At 35.6% G+C, this 21,656-nt stretch overlaps 1 protein-coding gene across 6 annotated transcripts in view; it reads right to left on the bottom strand.

Annotated features, from left to right (window-relative positions):
• PTPRC (protein tyrosine phosphatase receptor type C) overlaps window positions 1-21,656 on the bottom strand; it is a 124,778-nt gene that overhangs the window by 65,459 nt on the left and 37,663 nt on the right. For all 6 annotated transcript variants that reach the window (XM_082701939.1, XM_082701936.1, XM_082701940.1 and 3 more), the window contains exon 3: window positions 909-932. In XM_082701939.1, the coding sequence (XP_082558065.1) occupies window positions 909-932 (24 nt within the window). The remainder of the gene's footprint in view (window positions 1-908; window positions 933-21,656) is intronic.

Genomic DNA, 21,656 nt, shown 5'->3' with positions numbered 1-21,656 from the left:
ATCTTAGTGGCTTTACTTACCTTCTTAATGCATACTGTCAACCATATGATGAATCAGGAAATCAGTAATAAATTTTAAATAGCAATAACGTTTAAGAGATATAACTTATTTTCTCTCTTATTTTGCATGTAGTATGTGTGAATTTATTTTTAACATTTTCATTGTTTAAATTTAATTTACCTCAGGATTAGAATACTCATTAAGATTTTTTAAAATTTCTATTTATTTATTTATTTATTTATTTTTGAATTTTTCATTTTTTCAGCGTAACAGTATTCATTATTTTTGCATCACACCCAGGGCTCCATGCAATCTGTGCCCTCTCCAATACCCACCACCTGGTACCCCAACCTCCCACCCCCCGCCCCTTCAAAACCCTCAGATTGTTTTTCAGAGTCCATAGTCTCTCATGGTTCGCCTCCCCTTTAATTCCATTGTGACAACAGAATTTGATTATTATAAAATTTCTTACTATTCTCAAAGTGCTTCTTTTATATACATATGTATATATGTATAACATATATAATATATTTAGAACTCTAATTTCTCAGATAACTCCTTAACCAACTTTTGAACCATGAAATTTTCTGGTCTAACTTGAATTGTTTGTAATGTTAAAATTTAAAAAGAGATTGGAGTCCGCCGTGCAATTTATTGTCAAGTTTAAGAAAAGCTATAATTTATAAACAATAACATATATACAAATACTTTCAAGTAGTTGTCAATCTTTACATCTTATAAGCAAGAATATTAAGAACAAGAAAATATCAAGAACCATTAATGATTATAACATTTATCCTTATAAAATGATTTTACTGGATAATAATAGAAAATTCTATCAAAATTAAATATATAAACTTTGAAAGAAAATAAAATAAAATAAGTAAAATGCAAATATTAATTCTTACCAGTAGAGGAACTAAGGTTTTCTCCTGAAAAAAGGAAAAAAATTCTCTTAGAAAATTTCAAATTTCACACATACTTATATAAATATAAGTTAGATATATATGTATATATATACGTATATGCACATATATATATATTCAACTCTATGTTAGTGAATATTCACAAAGTGGCAATTTTCATTACCCTTTTCCCCACTGAAACTACATTCCTTCTCTTAATGTCGTGTTTACAAAGCCGAAATAAACATTAAAGTTGTGCTATTAGCTTTTGAATTCTCAGATAAAATAAGAAAAATAATAGAATAAAGGGGAACTATTAGAATTAATTTTATTCTAAGGTCTTGCAAAAGACCTTAGACATTTACCCCCAAATGAATTCATTTATTTAGATAATGATTGTTTACTGAGTGCCTTCTAAGTGCTAGACATCAGGCCACATTCTAGGACTATAATACAACCAAGATACAGGAATTTCCTGGCCTCAGTGAGCTGAATTCAGCGTGAGATACACATCAAATAAAAAGAAGAAGAAGAAGAAGAAGAAGAAGAAGAAGAAGTCGTCGTCATACAGTGTGATAACCAATGAGACAGAATGTGTTATAGAACCACATAGGAAGATCAGCTAATTTAGTCTTCTGGGGTTGGTGACCAGCTGGGGGAGGAGATGACAGAGAGGTTTCTTGGATTCATTAAGCTGTGACCTAAAGAATTATGGACAGTTTTAGCTTAGTGCTAGAGGAATAAGAAACTGGGATTTGTTTTATAGGCTTTAGAAAACCTTCAGAGGAGGATGTTTAAGGGGAGGTCTAATGGAGAAGCAATTCAATTTTTTTATTGACCTTGTTATAAAATGGGAAATAGTTTATCAGATGGCAAAGCTGGGGACAGAAACATCAGGAGACTAAAAGAAAAGTATATGAGGAAGATGATATTTTATATGAGGAAAATGGTACCAAAAAAATAGAAGAAAGAAAGAAAGAAAGAAAGAAAGAAAGAAAGAAAGAAAGAAAGAAAGAAAAGACATGAAAAAAATCTGTGAAACACTTTGAAAGTTGGCATCATGACTTTGTAAATGTTCTACAACTAAAGGAGGGCAGACTGAGTAAGAAGGAAAAGCATTCAGGTTGATAACTCAACAAACTAGGCAAATGCATTAGGTAGATTTTGGAAGCTTTCATTAAGCTGAAGAAGAAATAAAAGACAAAGAGGAAAATTTGGTATGCTTGTGACTTGTATGTAAAAATGTTTGGTAATGTTTGGAGGTGGAGGTTGGTAGCTCAGGATATACATCTGGACTAAGGCTACGGATTAGCATATAGATGAATATTGTAGGTAAGAAGGTGAAGGAGACTCCCCAGTCATTAAAAAAAAAAAAAGAAGAGTGTCCAAGATAGAATTCTGAAGTTGAATAGATTAATTAAAGGAGAGGGACTGCAAAGGTGACCTAATTTTCTATGTAGGAGGGAATTGGAAGTCAACAAGGGTTATGAGTAGAGGGTGTTTCAAGAAGGAAATTAACAAGCAGCTCCTGGGTGGCTCAGTCTTTAAGTGTCTGTCTTCGGCTCAGGTCATGATCCCAGGGTCCTGGGATCAAGTCCTGCAATCAAGTCCTGCGTTGGGCTTTCTGCTCAGCAGGGAGCCTGCTTCTCCCTCTCCCTCTACCCTTCTCCCCTGCTTGTGCTCTTTCTCTCTCTTAAATAAATAAATAATATCTTTTCAAAAAAAGAAGGAAAAATGAAATCAAATGAGATGAGAGCTAACATTGGACTTCTCAATGAGGTTCATGGAAATACTGGAGAGGCTGGCTTTATTGTTGTGTTGGGAACTGGATTCAGTCTGTAGGGAAGTGAAACATGTTTTCATTCCCCCTCTTTGAAAATGATTATTAAAAAGATCATAAAGCTCTTTCCCAAATGATAGTCAACTGATGTGAAAAGGAATCAAGCATTGGATAAAAGAACAGCTTGGCTAGTATTTAAGGAACCTTCCAGCCTTGAGATTTTGTTTTCCGCTCTGAAAAAATTTTCTCCCCTCAGAAGTGCCATCAGATGTGTATGACCCCTAGTATTCTTCAATGACATTCCCTGGCTTATTCCTTGATAAAAAAGTATTTGTGTGTTATACATTATATATATGTTATGTATATCATATGTAAAAGTGTAATTATTAAAATACATTATTAAAATGTATATTGTATCAAATATTTTCTCATTTAGTTCTCATTATAGTTCTCTACTGTTTTTCATCATTCAAACTTAAATACTGTTTTTAATTTACATGATGTGGATTTTTGTTCCTCCTCTTGTTTAGTCAGTTTTTACTTTTTAGCTCACATAAAATATTTTTATTTTTTATTTTATTTTCATTTTCCTATTAGTAGTCTTCTCTCTTTTCATGTGTTTTTATTTCCTTCTAGATTCAGTTCTTAGAATTGTGTTGATTTGTAAAAGAAGTAATAAGAAAAATAATAAAAATTATGGGAGTTTTTAACAGCTCTTGCATTTTAAGTGAAAGAAAAAATTATCTTCGTGATAAATGTAGATAGCTTAGCATATTGCTACATTCAAAATATTCAAGTTAGTTTGAGTGTATAATACATCTACATATTCCATCTAATACATCTCTCTCTTTATCTAAGAAGTATGTAGTCTTTTCAATATTAAAACTATTTTTGATATGTCCCTTCTCAGTATAAACACCCAATTCCTTGGAAATTCAAACAAATTAATTTGATTCAGTTAAATAAAAAAAATATTTGTTGCTTTTCTGGCATGATATTAGGTGCTAGGTTTGAACATGTCAAAGGCATGGTCCTTTGCTCTGAGAAAAATTACCATCTGTGATATATCTATATCCATACTGATAGAAATCTCCAAGAGTCTGCAAAGACATTTAGGTCATAGATGAACTTGATTAGGACTAATAATTAAAATTCCTTCCATTGGAGATCAGCAAGAGTCACACAATAAGACGAGGGGGAAAAAAAGCAGCCATAGATATGTAGCTAAAAGTGCTGCATATCATAAGCGGTCAATACGTACTTGCTGATGGTTCTGAGCATGAGGAAATGCAAGGGAGAAATCAAAGAGATCTGATGACACCACCTTTGGAAGAAGAGCCAGGAACAAGCCGTATAGGGCTATGATGAAGAGATTGGATTTTTTCCTGAGACAGGTGGAAGCCATTGGATCAATAAATGTAGAAGAGAAATCAGAAAGTGGACTTAATGACAGAGAAGAGAGGAATCTTAATATCACCTGTCGTAGAGCCATCACTAATTCCACCAACCAATATGCTCTGTTGTTCTGGGTTACTGGTTTATTGCCACCAAAACGTGTAGCACCAGTGACATAGAACATGTTATAAAAAGTTTACAATTTGTTACATATTTATTATGGAAATGAAAAAGGAATGTTGGGATAATAAGGAAGCTTTCATTTTAACATAAGAACTATCAATACTAGAGTACATATGCTAGAAATGTTTCTAAACAGTAGACTATCCATCAGGCCACATATATGTTAAATGCCCTAGAGATAGTAGTTTAATTCTAACTGCTTCAAACGCAATGAATGTTTTTAGAGGCGCCTGGGTGGCTCAGTAAGTTAAGCGTCTGACTTTTGATTTCAGCTCAAGTCATGATCTCAGGGCCCTGGGATTGAGCCCTGCATCGGGCTCCCCACTCAATGTGGAATCAGTTTGGGATTCTCTCTCCCTCTCTCTCTGCCTCTCCCCACACTCATTCTCCAAATAAATAAATAAATAAATGAACAAATAAATAAATTCTTAAAAAAAAAACAACAATGAATCTTTTTAAAAGAAATATGTAAAAAAAAAAATAAAAGACAGATGTGATATATAGTATTTTAATCCAAGTATTGAAAAGGAGAGCAGGGTAAATTACCAAAATGGAGAAGACAACTTCTACAGGTGTATATTTTTAAAAGAAAAATTTAGAAATGATATTTTTATTATTATTAATCGCTAATATGTATTGAGTGTTCATGGTATGCCCGGTACTATAGTAAGCCTGTAGCTTACATTTTCTCTCATAGGGATCACAACACCCTAAGAAGCTTAGAGAAGTCAAGTGCCTTGGCTAAGTTCACAAGGCTAGTATATGCTAGCCCAGGCTTGAACCTGAGCCTGTCAGACTCTGCAGATAATGCTGTCTACCGCCTGGCCTCCTGCTTTCCTCTTTAATTCATCCTTACCACCTTTCCTCTCCATCTAACCTCTCAGCATGGAAATTCTTTTAGCCAATGTTTTAAGTTATATAGAAATCGGTATTTATTAAAAGCTCATAAGCTAAATACAAAAGCATCTTAATCAGGATTAGACTATGAAATAAATTACTAGTAGTGCTATGAATGCTAAAACAAACTTGACCTTAAATATAGGCATTTTGGTTAAATTATAGTCTGCTGGATAAATGCTCTATGTATGGTATAAGTAAATACTAGAGAAAAATCAGAGGTATGTCAATTTAATTTATTACAGAATATTATTTTGACAGGAAAGTCAACCAAACTACAGTGACATCAACAAAAGTATTGTAACTCACAGACTTTGTGTTTATCTGTGAAAAGACTTCTGTAGATTGGAAACAGAAAAATAGTTTCTCTCTATATGTTTATCTACATCTATGTATTTCTGGTCTAATCATGGTCCCATTTTACATTTCCCCAAGTCCTTTAATTTTCAATGCAAAAAAATTTAGCATCCATGGCAAACAACATAACATCTAAAGAGGGATCACATCTTCCTGTCCTCTGTGTTCATACTTACTTTCCATAAAGGCTTCCCAAATTGAATATGTCTTCTCTTTTATCCCCATTTATCTCAGGATCTAATTCTAAATTCCTCTGCTGACTGATTTTCAGGCTATTTTGAAACACTGTAGCTTATTTTGTTTTATTTCATTTTCTTTTTAAAGTATTACACATACACAGAAGTCTTTTATCCCTTTGAAAGAAAATTCCAAGTCTTCAAATCACAATTTAGACTCAATATAAAGCTAAACTTACTTATTCTCATTGTCACAAAATCTCTATAAACAGATTTTTGCTCTCTGTAACACTTTCAGTCAACATGACAAATCACAGGAAAATTACTTAGGCACTCAATAAATCTTACAGAAATACACTAAAATAACATTTGAAAAATAGAAACCACTTCCAAATTTAAGTTATTGTCCTTAAGAAAATATTCGGGAACGACAGCACTGCAACTTGAAATGACATTAATTTCAATAAACCATATCTACTAGATTACATAAATTTAAAAGATTTTCAGTGACTTTAAAAATATCAAAAAACTTAACTACAAATCTCAAAGAAGGGATATATATAAAGATAACCTACATGATGGGGCACCTGGGTGGCTCAGTGGGTTAAAGCCTCTGCCTTCACCTCAGGTCATGATCCCAGGGTCCTGGGATCGAGCCCCACAATGGACTCTCTGCTTGGCAGGGAGCCTGCTTCCCCCTCTCTCTGCCTGCCACTCTGCCTACTTGTGATCTCTGTCAAATAAATAAATAAAATCTTAAAAAAAAAAAAGATAACCTACATGAAATAGCCTCATTTAAAATCTAACTAATATCTAAAGGACATATCCTCTCAAAAAACCACTCTAATGACTTACATAAATATAAGCAGTACAGGAACAAATACATCCATGGAGACTGTCTACCTAGGTAGAAAACTGTTTCGGATAAGGTAGATAGAGAAGTCACCCAAATATTTAGAGAGGAGACTGCCAAATGTCTGCAGTACTTTTGTCAATATCTCCCATCACATTTTGTAACATTTCCTAAATTATATGAGCAATGACTTCAATTGTCTATTGTATTTTACATATGCAGACATTATCAGAATGTTACCCAACTCATAGAAGAAGTGACTATGCTGAAGCTTCATTGTTTTTTTTCCTTTTTAAGATTCTGTTTATTTAGAGAGAGATCACAAGTAGACGGAGATCACAAGTAGGCAGAGAGGCAGGCAGAGAGAGAGAGAGAGAGCGCGCGCGCGGGAAGCAGGCTCCCTGCTGAGCAGAGAGCTGAATGCAGGACTTGATCCCAGGACCCTGATATCATGGCCTGAGCCGAAGGCAGTGGCTTAACCCACTGAGCCACCCAGGTGCCCCTGAAGCTTCATTGTTGAACAAGAAGACCTGATCAGACTGGTTGCATGAAATACTTAGTTAATTCATGACTTACTCACTCTGCTTCAGTATATGGTAACAGAGTGATCTCCTCAGCCAGTGCCAAGCAAGAGAACTAATGGAGTTATCTCAGCTGTTTGGCATAGGCAGACAGCACTGTACCCTTTATGCCCTAGTTCATGTATGACTTAAAGCCATCATATATTGTTAGTGGACTCAAATCGACATGGAAAAAGCAAATAAATATCTGCAGAAAGTACTTAATAATTAGTGCATAATAAATACCTATTTAATATTAGGAGATTGTATAAATACAAATAGTGTTGCCATATGTGGGAACCTTCTATATGAACAGCGCTGGTGTGGAAAACAGGTAAAGAAAAATAGGTGAAATAGCAGTGGGGATACACGTGGGACACTAAAAAGAAAGCATCAGTCCCTCTAAAAGTATGAACTGCATTGAAAGCTCTTAAATTCTACAAATGCAGGAAACAAAATGTAATAAAAGAGAGCGTAGTAAAACTCGGTGTTTTTATATATTACCTTTTTACTTCACTCTTCTGGGACAACATTTTCTACATTTATTTTTTAAGGTAAGTGCCTATTTTTCATTATTAAGACAAGGGAATATTTAGAAATATTCCAGTAGGTGGCACCATAGCTTCAAAAATCTGTAAATCATTGAGCAAGCACTCATTTCCATTACAATCCTGTTGTGAATCACCAGTGGAATTGACTAAGTACATTAAACAGATGAAAATGTAGATAACAGAGCACTTGATCTTCAAAGCTGTGTTATTCTAACAGATGTATTGTTACTGAATTTACTTTTCCCAATATGTTTCCTTTAGGACTCAAAATGTTTAAGTGATCACAAATCAAAGTTACCTTGAAGTCACACTCCTAAGTCCCTGATCAGAAATTTCAGTAAAAACTGGGAATCAGTTGAGTGAAAATGGCATTTCAAAAGGCATAGTTGGGCTTTAAACACCACCCATTCTCACCATCACTTCTACCCCCAATCCCCAACCCCCCCAAAACGAAATAGAATGTCATTTCCAAAGGGATTTAAACATGTCTAGTTCAGCAAATCTAAGAAAAGTACAAGGACAGAAGGGTGAAACAGAATAGATGAAATAAATACTTAATCTCAGCATCTGCCCTAAAATTAACAGTGGCATGTTTTGAAGGCTGAGAATACTTATCTGACCTCTATAAATACAAAGGCCATACAAAAAGTGAAAAGTGAAATAAGCACAACAAGACCAAAAAAAAAAAAAAAAAGGGGGTCAGATACATGCATGGTTTTCTTTATTTAGTAAGGCATGATAGTAATAAAGCACAAAAATAAAAGTAAAAGTATTCTACTTTTACTTACTCTGTAAACCTGGTATGTGGTCCACAGAATTTTGCAAATTCTAGGATTTGCAAATCCTATCGAAATAATGACTATCTATGGAGTAAGCACTCTGTGCAAGGGGCAAACAAGGTTTTATCTGGATTTCAGGGAAACATAGGAAATAGTCCTTCCTTCATTAGCTTATTAGTAAATATAATAATGACAGCAGCAATTTACTGAAATGGTATTAATGAGACATGCTAACAACCTTGCATGTTTTTGCATTTAGTCATCAAAGCAAGCAGGTGCATTAGCAAGTGTTTTTCCCATTTTATAGGGAATGAAACAGACTCGGAGTTTAGTAAATTGCTCATAGTCACATACCTAGGAAGTGTTAGATTTGAAGGAGTGTTTGTCTCATCATAATTTCCCCTTTCTTTACTTGAACTTTATGTTAAAACATTGGTTGTATTGTTATTATGCCTGGAATCTCATGGATAAAACAGCTACTGCTTACCACCAGAAAATAATGTTAGAGATTTCTAGTCCTATGGAAACAGAGGATGCTAGTATCTACTGACATGTATTTCATTTGATAGATAAGGAAACTAAAACTTGGGGAGCTTCAGTGCCTTTCTCATTTCATGTAATTTAGCAAGACCCATGATTTCCAAGCTCCACCAATCACCATAGAATTGCAACATACTTTAAAAACAATGGACATTCAAGAAACACTAGATCAAAGCCTCTAAAAAGAAAGACAGAGACCAAGATAAACAGAAGAGGATCTAAGAGAAACAGAGACAATACACTGAGCAGAAGAAACCCTGAAACCAGTCATTCATTTCTCAAAAATGAGACAACATGGCATCCATGACAAGAGCAAACGGTATTAAAAAGCAACATTTCAAGATAAAGAAAGGAAGCCAATAGAAACTGGATAAAATGGAAAAAAAAAAAAAAAACCCAGAGCACAATAGAAAGCACCATTTAAAATGCCAAAATATCTCAAAGTGCTTATGTTTGCTTCTGGAAAGCAGGAATTGAGCATGGGAAGCAGGATGGGGACAAAGGGCAGATCTTCTTTACTACAAACCCAATAGTACGATTCAAACTTTCAAAACTATACACACACACACACAATTTGAATGAAAATACAAATAAAGTTATCAGTATGTAAAATTAAGTTGAGGGTAAAGAGGGCAAAAGCATAAGGCCTGGGATAGAATAAAATCAAGGAGTTCATTATCTTTAAATATAGAAATCAGGGGCACCTGGGTGGCTCAGTGGGTTAAGCCGCGGCCTTCGGGTCAGGTCATGATCCCAGGGTCCTGGGATGGAGCCCCACATCGGGCTCTCTGCTCAGCAGGAAGCCTGCTTCCCTCTCTCTCTGCCTGCCTTTCTGCCTACTTGCGATTTCTGTCTGTCAAATAAATAAATAATCTTTAAAAATAAATAAATACATACATACATATAGAAATCATACATAACTTTCTCCTAAAGAATTTTTATATAAAACATCACAGATATTCTCATTCAATTATCGTACATATGAGTATGCAAACACATTCACCTCTAAAACCAGGCATGCATTCATATATCTTTCATGTTTGGTTTAAAACATATTATCAATTTCAGCCATGTTGATTAAACAAATCACAACAAAACATTAATAAACATAAGATGACCATCTATAAAAGATTGGTTACTTTGCCTGAATTTTTATCTTAAAATATTTATCTCTAAGTCACAGGGAAAGAAAAAAAAAAAAGCTAGATTATCTCTTCCTGAGTAATGATGGTCTTTCTGAGGTCTTTGATTTAGATTCATAAGTTTTAAAAAAATTCCCACAGTCAAATTTGTTTCAGAAGTATTTCATGCTACATGTTCCTCAAAGACCTTTATAACGTGTTAACAAATCAAAGGCAAAGAGAAATTTGTGTAGTTTTATTTGACCCAGAATCTTCCAGAAGAATTTGCCAACAACCCATTTTTTCCCATGGACATAGTATAGACACTGTCATGAAACAAGAGCCCTGCAGAAACTCAGTGGAACACAGTTTATGATCCTCGTTTGTATTAGTTACATAAAACTTTACATATTTATAAAGAGAGAGAGAGAAAGAATGAACAGTATTATAATTCTAATTAATACAAAATCAAGACTTGTATTTGCACCAGACTAAAATTTCAGTTTAAATTCAAAATTCTGGGTTCCACCTCTCCAAGTTCTGATTCAGTAAATTTAAGGTGTGATTTGTGCACTAGTATTTTCTTAAAGCTCTAATGATGATTATGGGGAGATAAGGAGGGGGTGAGACAAGGATTAAGAATGATTGGTAAAGATACTTCCCTTATCTATGTACAGTTAACCCTTGAACAACACAGATTTGAACTGCCCAGGTCACTTACGTGCAGATTTTTTGTAGTACAGTGTTGTGAATGTATTGTCTTTGTAATTTTCTTAATAGCATTTTCTTTTCTCTAGCTGACTTTATTGTAATAATACAGTAATACACATAATAATAATACATATAATACACATAAAGATATAAAATATGTGCCAATAGACTGTTTTTGTTACCAGAAGTTTTCCAATCAATCCAGTTAAGTATTGGGAGAGCCAAAAGTTATACTTGGATTTTTGATGGTAGAAGACAGTTAGTACCCTTTGTCCTTTCATCATTCAAGGGTCAACTGTACTCTGAAAACATTTCTCTGAATAAATTTATAGTCCATTCCTCAGAGATACTGCAGGTTCACTTCCAGACCACCACAATAAAACAAATAGTACAATAAGAGAGTCAAATGATTTTTTTTTGTTGTTTCGCAGGTGCTTATGTTATGTTTACATGATGTTGTAGTCTATGAAGTGTGCAATACCATATGGCAAAAATGTACATACTTTAATTTAAAAATACTTTTATTCCTAAAAACTTCTAGTCACTATGTGAGCTTCGGTGAATTGTAGGCACTGATCACAGATCACTATAACAAATATAATAATAATGAAAAAGTTTGAAATGTTGCAAAAATTACCAAAGTGTGACACAGAGACACGAATTGAGTAAATGCTGTTAGAAAAATGATGCCAATAGATTTGCTAGAAGCAAGATCATCACAAACCTCCCATTTGTTAAAAAAAAAAAAAAATCTAGTATCTGGAAAGCACAGTGAATCAATGTACAATGAAATGAAGGATGCCTGTATTCTCACATTAAATGTCTTTTTGTTTCTTAAAATAATGTCTATGCTTATTTATCTAAATCCAGGAATAAGTACTTTATTTATAAAATATATCTCAGCTAGCAAAAACTGTCTAATTATATTAATCCCTTAGTAGGTGTATGCTTTTGTAGCTGTGGCTTTCTCTAGGATTAGAATAAGATTATGGTCAAAGAAATGCAAAGAATCAATAAAGGATGTTTGTACAAGTGGTGAAATTGTTTTATTAGTGTCCTTAGTAGCATTCATGATAGTTACTGTTATAATAATCAGCTACTATGTAGATGGCACTACATGAAATAATTTTACATATTACTTCATATAATTCTTGCAGAAACCCTGTGATTAGACAGCATTGTCTTCTTTCTACAGATGAAGCCTCAAAAAAATTAATTTGTGCAAGGCTAAAGAGCTTGGTTTTAAATGCACATCTGATACCAAAAGCCTCGTGCTTATTCAAATATACTGTGCTCTAAGGGAAAACTGTGTATGCTAAATCCACTTTGTGTGAAAGTCCTATCAGAGACCCAGACATGAGAAAATCATCATGGATGAAGCATTATGTTAGTATTCGGAGTTAAGTCAGACATTAAAATTTATTTTTAAGATATGCAATTGCTGAACAATGACTATAAAAGAATTAGGAAGAAAACATTTCTTTAGGGAAAAAAAACTCGGGGGAGTGTGTGGACAGGCCTGTGACAAAGTAACACCAAAGTAAGGACTTATTTTTACCTAAATCCTCAAGGAAGGAAAAATAAAACGTGCTTGAAAATGGTTTACTCTTACTATGTCCGTGCTTTAAAGCAAAACAAACCAACACAAAAGCTTGTGCTGATGAAATCTATGCTCAGTTGGTGAAGCCTCCGACTCTTGGTTTTGGCTTAGGTCATGAGATCAGGGTGGTGGGATCCACCCTTGCCTGAATGAGGCTCCGCCCCTGCATGCTTGGAGTCAGCTTGGGATTCTCTCCCCCATCACCCTCTGCCCCTTACCCTCTCTCTCTTTCTCAAATAAATAAAGAAATCTTTTTTTAAAAAATGCTCTTTAAAAAAAGAAAGAAATCTGTATCTTGTAGAAGCAAAGGATGCAAGAGTGAATGGATAGGTGAGGCGCCATGTGGGGCAGGAAGCCAGCGAGGAAGGGGGATACTGGGCATTTACTTTATTTCTGAAGTCCATGACTTACAGCATCACCCACAAACCTTTTTAAATGAACAGGGACTGAACTTTAAATGATAGACATTGTGTGTGTGTGTGTGAGAGAGAGAGAGAGAGAGAAGTAAATGCAAGATAATAAGAACTAAGCAGAAAATAAATACTAGGTTTAGGGGAGACCGCCTACCAAACTGGGCTCTTATCTCACAAACAGAATCACACTCTACACGCATTGCACAAAAGCCTCCTCTCCTGAAGGGAAGGGTAATAAAAGCAAAGACTGATAAATGCACCACTAACTTCTCATTTCCCCTTAATGAAAACTCTGAACAGAACCTTTGATTTACTTTCAGAATCATTAAAGGAATCCCAGGCTTAACGGGAAAAGCTACACTTTCAAATAGAAAAGGTTTTCAGTATGTTGTTCTCACAAGTGTGCTGTTTGCACAGCTAAAAGCTAACAGCAGTGTCTTGACTGCTCTTGTGGTTTCTTCTCTTCGGTGTACTTCTGTTTTTCTGATTCTAAGTCTTTATAGGAAAGGAAGAGGTGCAGCTCCTGCGGTTAAGCACACAAGCAGTCCGCATGGTGAAACGGGTTGCCATAGCACCGGCATAATCGGCCTCTATCTCAGGGTTAAACCGCAACTTCTCCAGTTTACGTTGAAGCTGTCTGATTAAACATTTAACTGCTACAAAATAAAAGAAAGAAAGAAGGAAGGAAAAAGGAAAAAGACAGAAAGACAAAAAGACAAAGAAAGAAAGGAAAGAAGGAAATAGAAGAAAGAAAGAAAGAAAGAAAGAAAGAAAGAAAGAAAGAAAGAAAGAGAGAGAGAGAGAGAGAGAAGAGGTAGGGAGGGAAGGAAGGGAGGGAGAGAGAGAGAGAGAAAGGATGGAAGGATGGAAAGACAGAGGGAGGAAGGGAAAAAGAGAAGAAAAGAAAAGAAGGAAGGAAGGAAAGAAGGGAGAGAGAAAAGGAGAAAGGGAGAGAGAAAGAAAAAAAGAAAGAACTGAATTTCAGTTTGATTTGTTTTTGCTTCCCTGAAAAGGTCCTTCAAAGAAAAGGTTGATGATAATGGTGGTGATCCGTTTCACTGAGAAAAGACTTCGTTTGAAAAATGTTTACAAATGATATTTTAATGAGAAAAAAAAAGATTCAAACTTATCTGTCATAACATAACAAGTCAGCATCTCTTTGGCCAACAACTAAATTTGATTAATTGGTCACCTAATGAAACTTGAAGAAAGGAGATGACCAACAAACAAAAAAATAAGAGAAATAGGCTTATTTGTAAATAGATTTCATGTTCTTTTTACTTCAAAATGAAGAAATGACCAAACAGAGAGAAGGAAGGACATTTCCTATGTGTGCCGAATCCCTCATCAGCATGCACGAGCGCTGTTCTACCACTAGGACATTCTGTGTCGTACCCTTTGCAGGCAAATGTAAATGAGCTGAGTGACTTCCTTAATACCACACTTGAAGTCTCATGAAAGGTAGTGCCAGAAAACACAAAAATGTATGGGAGCATCTTGCTTCCTGCACGGTACCAGGCATGCTTCAGCCCTGGCTTGCAACAACTTTCCAAGCTGAGAACTTCTACCAATTGTCTCATATTTTGACTAAAAACAATTGTTCATGATAGAGAAAATATTTAAATAATATATTAACACCCATTAATTATGTATCCTGGAAAAGGCATGAGATAATTTTTTATTTAACCTCTTTAGAAAAATTTATATTGGATCAGTTTTTCATGCCTCTTTCATGTCAGAAAATTTGTCCTCTCTGTAGAGTAAAAAAGAAACAGTTTTTGAAGACCTCCTCTTCTTATAATATCTGTATGAGCTAAGTATTACTCTTGTTTTAGAAATGAGGAAATGAAGACATTGACAGTTTGTATAAATTGTTCCAGTAGAGAGTAACAATGCAAAAAAAAAAAAAAAAAAAAAAAGCCTCATCCCAGGCCCATGAGATGCCAAAGCTCCTACATTTTCCAGTAACCACGTTGGGGCAAGTGGGAGGACAGGCAGGATTCAGATCATTCATTTCACAGCATCGTTTTCAACTTCAGTACCGAATCGTTGAATATCTAACACCCAGGGTCTGTGCTTCCTTTCCCTTTCCACTGTTTCTACTATAGTCCAAGTACTGGTCATGTTCTGTTTCACTGACTTGTTCATTTGTTTGTTGGGTGAGCTCTATGCTGAATCTAGGGTTTGAACTCAGGACTAGAGATCAAGAGCCACGTGCTTCGCTGACTGAGCCAGCCAGGTGCCTTGATTTTACTGACTTTTAAACTCAGTTTCTAAACTGCAACTTCCTCCCTCCCTTCCCCATGCAAGCTAGAGGTTGCCACACCAGCCTGCTTTTTAAATGCACTGATATGTTTCCTGTTAAAATATTTTAGTAGCAAATTCCAAAATCTTTATTCTTATTATGGAAAGCCCTTCACACTGCATTTGTAACCTGCCTTTCCAATGACGTTATCAATATGCTTAAATGAAATCACTTTTTTCATTTCAAACTCTGTTCAAAGGCAATTTCTTGTAGCCCAATGAGATTTCAGCACGTGCCTTCTCTCTCTCCCTAAACATGACCCTGTCCTGGAATATCATTTAAAGATCCTAAATCATAGCCGTTTTCTGGATGTGGTTCAAATTCCACCTCCATGCCAGTTTACCTGGTCTCCCCAGACCACCTACTTCTCTTAATGTTTAGAGCGAGGATCACATATACCATTCATAGGGATACATACCATACATTGACTTATGTGATTAGCTATCTTTTTACATGGAGTGTTCCAGTTGAGATCATAGACTTTGAAAGCAACACACAAGAATTTGGTTCTCTCCATTGCAACTCTTTAGCTATGTGGCCTTGGGGAAAACGACTGTCTCTAAGCATTTGTTCTTCATCAGTTAATTTATAATATCTATTCATAAGGTTGTTATGGTTATTAAATAAGACAGGACAATGTGAGATACCTAGTAAGTAAGCAAGCACAGAGCACCTCCTCACTTGGAACTCAGTAACTGGCACTAATCATTGTTGTTCAACATCATGATTACCACCTTTAGGCACTGACATATTAACTCTGTTCGTGTTTCTTAAGGGCACTGGTGACATTGGCATCCCTTTTATCCTGTTAAGTATTCTTGGTTTTAGTCTTAATATTGTTTGGGCCTATAGTCCCATGTTAAGAAAACTTTGAGCAGCATAATTTTGAAACTCATTGTAAGATGTGACACGTGTAATTTGTCCTTTCATAAGATGGCATTGCGTTTCCTCTTGGCATTTTCATATGTTCTCAAATTTTCATATGTATCTATATTTATGTCGTGCAAGGAAGAACAAAATGCAAAACTCTACCCAGAAAGAGCTGGGCTTTGCATTGTACTCAAACTGACATGGGTTTGAATCCTAGCCCAGCCAACTAGGGCCTTGCATGGTTAAACAATGCTTGGGAACTTCATTCTTCTTATATGTAGAGATAGGATGGTCATAACTACTGGATGTATAGGTTGGTATGGGGGGGATTAGATGGAGTAATATTTGCAGAGGGCTTTACAAAATGGATAGCAAACATACAGGAGATGTTAAACAAATGTTCTTTGCAGTTAGTACCAGTCCATTCCTCTGCCCTTTCCACATGCTGTCCATCAGTGGATAATTTTCAAATGAGATTCAGAAATCCAGTAATAGTTAAAACTCTTTTAAGAACCTATCAGGGCTAAGCCATCTATTTGTATAATCAGCACACAAAATTTCCTTTTCTTTTTAATTATGAGTTGGGTAAGAATCTCTATGTGGCTACTGTCTCCAGTTCTAGAATTGGGCATAATTTTTCTATGTTGATGCAATTTTTGCTCAACAAGGAATAAGAGTTACATTGTCAGATTATGGTATTTAGCATGTCCCCTTAGCTTGAATGTGATTATCACATCTGCTGCTGTATTTTATCATATTCCGTTTGCACTCTCCCTCGTCCTTTGGAGGGCTTCGAAGAAATTTTATCAAATTCTTAGGAGTCACAGTAAAGATCTCAACCATCAAAAACACATGATTTTCCAATGACCTATCATCTAGGACTCTAGCTTCATGCAAGCAATGGAAATGGCTGCATCCCACAGGTTTGAATCCAGAGTTGCCCTCACAATGGTACTCAGACGATGCCTATGCGTTGCAGTCTTGAGGGCCAGCTTCCTAGCAACCATCCCCAAAACTGCCTCAGAACTCTTTCACTGACTGATAGAGATCTACCATCTGTTTCTTAAGTTTGACATCTGGACACAAAAAGTTTTCATGACTGAATGGAAAAGGATGTGACCCCCTTTCTACTTCATATTTAGTATACTTTTCCTTCTTATTGGTTGGCTGAGGCATTCTCAAAAGGCAAAAGAACACCTTAGGCTTATGTTATGCCTATGCTGAAACAGCCACCATTTTAAAACCTGGGGACATGGCTCCTTTGGGCTTGGGTCCTCATAGTGTCCAGTGCTAACCTGGACCTCATAGACCATACGGGTACTGTGTCTGGTTTGACTGAATTAAATTATTTACTTATTCTTAGTTATTTATTTTTTAAAGATTTTATTTACTTATTTGACACAAAGAGAGTTCACAAGTAGGCAGAGAGGCAGGCAGAGAGAGAGAGGAGGAAGCAGGCTCCCTGCTGAGCTGAGAGCCCGATGTGGGGCTCCATCCCAGGACCCTGGGATCATGACCTGAGCCGAAGGCAGTGGCTTTAACCTTCTGAGCCACCCAGGCACCCCTTGACTGAATTAAGTTATTTAAAATCAACCACAGCATTTACAATTCCTTCAGCCACATTTGGAGATCCCCGTGGAAATGCAATGGCCTGAATAAAAGGACCCATGACTCGTCTAGTTCTCATTTCAACCATTTCTTTTACTCATTTTTATCCTTCAGGTAAAATTGTAATCTTATATAGTACCCACAGCCTCAACTCGAGGAGAGTAGTCCTTGATTTTGAGGCAGGAATAGTATGCTGGTCATTGGCACAGTTCTAGGATAAATCTTCTAATATTCTCTAGTTATCCTTTTAAATGAAATCAGCAGTTACCACAAAAATCACCTCACTCATTTCAGATCCAGGAATATAGTCATTGGTCAGATGAAGCTAAACATGAAAGAAGGAGACACCTGCATCCCTTCATAGTAATAAAACCTCCTAAGAGTAAAAAGACCCCAAATTTTGAATTATCAGCTTATTAGCATTTTCATAACTTATGTCTAAGCTATAGATATTAATAGAAAAATATTTTTATGCCTGATCTATGACAAGGGAAATCTGGCTCTTGACACAATATGTTATTTCATGTTATAAAGCAGAGTAAATTTAGACTGAAATAATTCTTATGAGAAATCTTATGAAAAGTTCATAGATTTAGTTTTTTTCTTCTTGCATTACTTTATCTTTTTATGATTTTCCACTTGATCCTAATGAAATGGGGCTAAAATTAAGTAGGTTCTTATTCTTAATGGGATATTACCAATGGCATGTACTTTTTAGAAGAACAAAAGCTAAATATTGATAAGGAAATAAAGGTAAATTTGAGACACATTTATTGAGAAAATGTTAAGATTTTCTAATAATAAATACTTTTTTCAATGCTCATCATCATTAGTCCCAGGAAAATTCAAATCAATCCCACATTGAGATACCATTTTACAACAGTTAGAATGACAAAAATTGATAAGGCAAGAAACAATAAATATTGGCAAGATTGTGGAGAAAGGGGAATCCTCTTACACTGCTGGTGAAAATGCAAGTTGGTACAGATACTTTGGAAAGCAGTGTAGGGTTTCCTCAAAAAGTTAAAAATAGAGCTACCCTATGACCCAGCAATTACACTACTAGGTGTTTACCCCAAAGATACAGATGTAGTGAAAAGAAGGGTCACATGCACCCCAATGTTCATAACAGTGCTGTCCACAATAGCCAAACGGTAGAAAGAGCTGAGATGTCCTTCAACAGATGAATGGGTAAAGAAGGTGTGGTCCTTATACACAATAGAATAATACTCAGCCATCAGGAAGGATGAATGCCCAACTTTTGCACCAACATGGATGCAACTGGAGGAGATTTTGCTGAGTGAAATAAGTCAAGCAGAGAAAGTCATTTATCATATGGTTTTACTTATTTGTGAAACATAAAGAATAGCATGGAGGACCTTAGGAGAAGGAAAGGAAAAATGAAGTGTGGGAAATCAGAGGGGGAGACGAACCATGGGAGACTATGGACTCCGGGAAACAAACTGAGGGTTTTAGAGACAAGGGGGTGGGAAGATGGGTGAGCCTCGTGATGAGTGTTAAGGAGGGCATGCATTGCTTGGAGCACTGTTGCAAGTAATGACTCCTGGAACACTACATCAAAAATTAATGATGAATTGTATGGTGACTAACATAACATAATAAAAAAAAATACTTTTTTCATAGTCTATCACCTACTTCAACAAAATTAAATTTTCTTTAAAATCTTTTCATAGACTACAACCTACTTCAACAAAATGACATTTTCTTTAAAATTTAGTTGTTTGTTTCTCACAAACATTAATTCCATGTCAATAAATACAATTATGGGATGCCTGGGTGGCTCAGTCAGTTAAGCATCTCACTTGGTTTCAGCCAAGGTCATGATCCCAAGGTCACAAGATCAAGGCTGCCCTGGGCTCCACGCTCATTGAGGAGTCTGCTTAAGATTCTTTCCCCTCCCTCTTCCTCCTCCTCTGCTCTTCCCCTGCCAGTACTCTTACATGCATGTGCCCTCTCTCTCTCAAATAAATAAATAAATAAAATCTTTAAAAAAAAAAGACTACAATTCCTATATTCACAAAATGAATAGAACTGAGAAATATTCAATTTTCCAAGGATGACTGCAAAATTTGTTAGAGTCATTCTTGAAACCCTTGAAATCAGGCCTTCAGATCAGAAAGCGGTGAAATTCACATACTCTGCGAGTTTAATAAATTTTAAAAGGTTTTGCAAACTAATGGTGACAATGATCAGTCTCTGAAAGTGGAGTGTGAGTGCCAGTAGAGTAGTTTTACCATATACAGTATAATTAGATAGTTTGGTAAATTAAAAACAGACACTTTGATGCATACATGGGGATGGAAGAAACACATGCATCATTATATTAACATTAACTCGTAAACATGATAAACCGTTAACATTATTATCCATCTAACTCACATATTTCTGTGTTTAAATTGTTAAAATGAACCTATTAGATTCTTAATTAGAAAATTAATGTTGATTGTGTGTGTCTGAGAGAAATTTATTTAAAACCATATTTAATCTCTATTATTTTCTGCTAATTGGTTTTGACAGAATGATTGAAAGAAAACAAAAAAGAAACATAGATGCTTTTAGAAGGCAAGGATTATGTTTCATGGACCTTTAATTTGTAGATGCCTAAATAATATGCTGACACATTTTTAATAATTCAGAGCAGTTACTCCACTCAGTATCTCAGAACCCAGAGCAACATACTTTTAAGATGGATGATATAAAATGGCAGAATTAGGAAAATGAGAAAATACTTGAAATCACTTGGAGCTTATCCCTGGTAGTTGAGATAGTGGCTGTAATAATAATGACAATAGTTAATACTGAGTCCTCACTATGTGCAAATATTACACTGATGTGTTTAAATAGACCTCCCTTCATGTCACTTTCTACACATTCTTTGGTAGTATTGATAATTCCCCTCCTTTATTGTTCCCTCATATATGTCTCAACCTAGTATCTCTTCAAGATCATTATCTCTTTAATATACATCCTGGGAGAGGCTAGACAGTATGCTACAATTATCCTCAACTAGAGGGCCATATAGACAAAGTGCATGGTCCTCTATCCATGGTAATATGGTAAAGGCTCTGTCTCTTACTACTGCTGGAACAAAGCCCGGAGAGTAAGGTTTGCTTTCTTATCTGAAAACTGGGGAGATAATACCTATCTTGCAGTGGTGTAGTAAAGTGTCAGATCTGTAGAAGGCATTCCAAGTAACAGAGAGCTGTCTTCGTTACCAGAGATGCAAATTTGAAGTAGGAAATGACCAGCTGCAGAAAAGCTACAGCAAATTTTGACTGGGAGTTTCTGTAAGGAAATTTGAATTCACTAATATTTGTGGAATCGAATCTGTGATGTATGCTCAACTGTATGAATTTCACAGAGGGAAAGTGAATGTAGTGTTGATGAGAAAAAACAGCGAGGCTAACGATACAGCAGAAGAGGAAGATGAGATAGGAGTCACAGCTCTCTGAATGTCAGGGTCATTGTGAAGATCAAATGATATACTGTTAGTGATAATATTGTAAAGTACTCAGTCCTAAAAAATGTTAGCTTTAGTAAAATTCTCTTGAAAATTATTTATGATTAGCATCTACATTCAAGAGCATCACAATTCAGTCTTTACCTCAGATAAACCCAAATTCAAGGATGTTCTACAAAATATCTGACCAGTAACTCTTCAAAAGTTTCAAGATCATGAAAAACAATGAAAGACTGAAAAACTTTCACAGATCCAAGGACACCAAAGGGACAGGAGGAAGAAATCCAAAGTGGTGTTCTACATTCAATACAATAGCATAAAAGTTATGGATTCAACAATGGTGGAATAGTAGTTAAAATCTGAATGATTATTTCTTAGTTTTGACAAATGTTTTGTAAAATGTTGGTGGTGCGAATTAAGGATGGCATGTATTGCATGGAGCACTGGGTGTGTTGCATAAACAATAAATCTTGGGGAGCACCTGGGTGGCTCAGTGGGTTAAAACCTCTGCCTTTGGCTTGGGTCATGATCCCAGGGTCCTGGGATCGAGTCCCACATCGGGCTCTCTGCC

This window comes from Mustela nivalis (genome assembly GCF_964662115.1).
Source record: "Mustela nivalis genome assembly, chromosome: 16".
Classification (NCBI taxonomy): Eukaryota; Metazoa; Chordata; class Mammalia; order Carnivora; family Mustelidae; genus Mustela; species Mustela nivalis.
The sequence above is the reverse complement of the archived record's forward strand: the minus strand, read 5'-3'. Positions and strand labels throughout refer to the sequence as shown.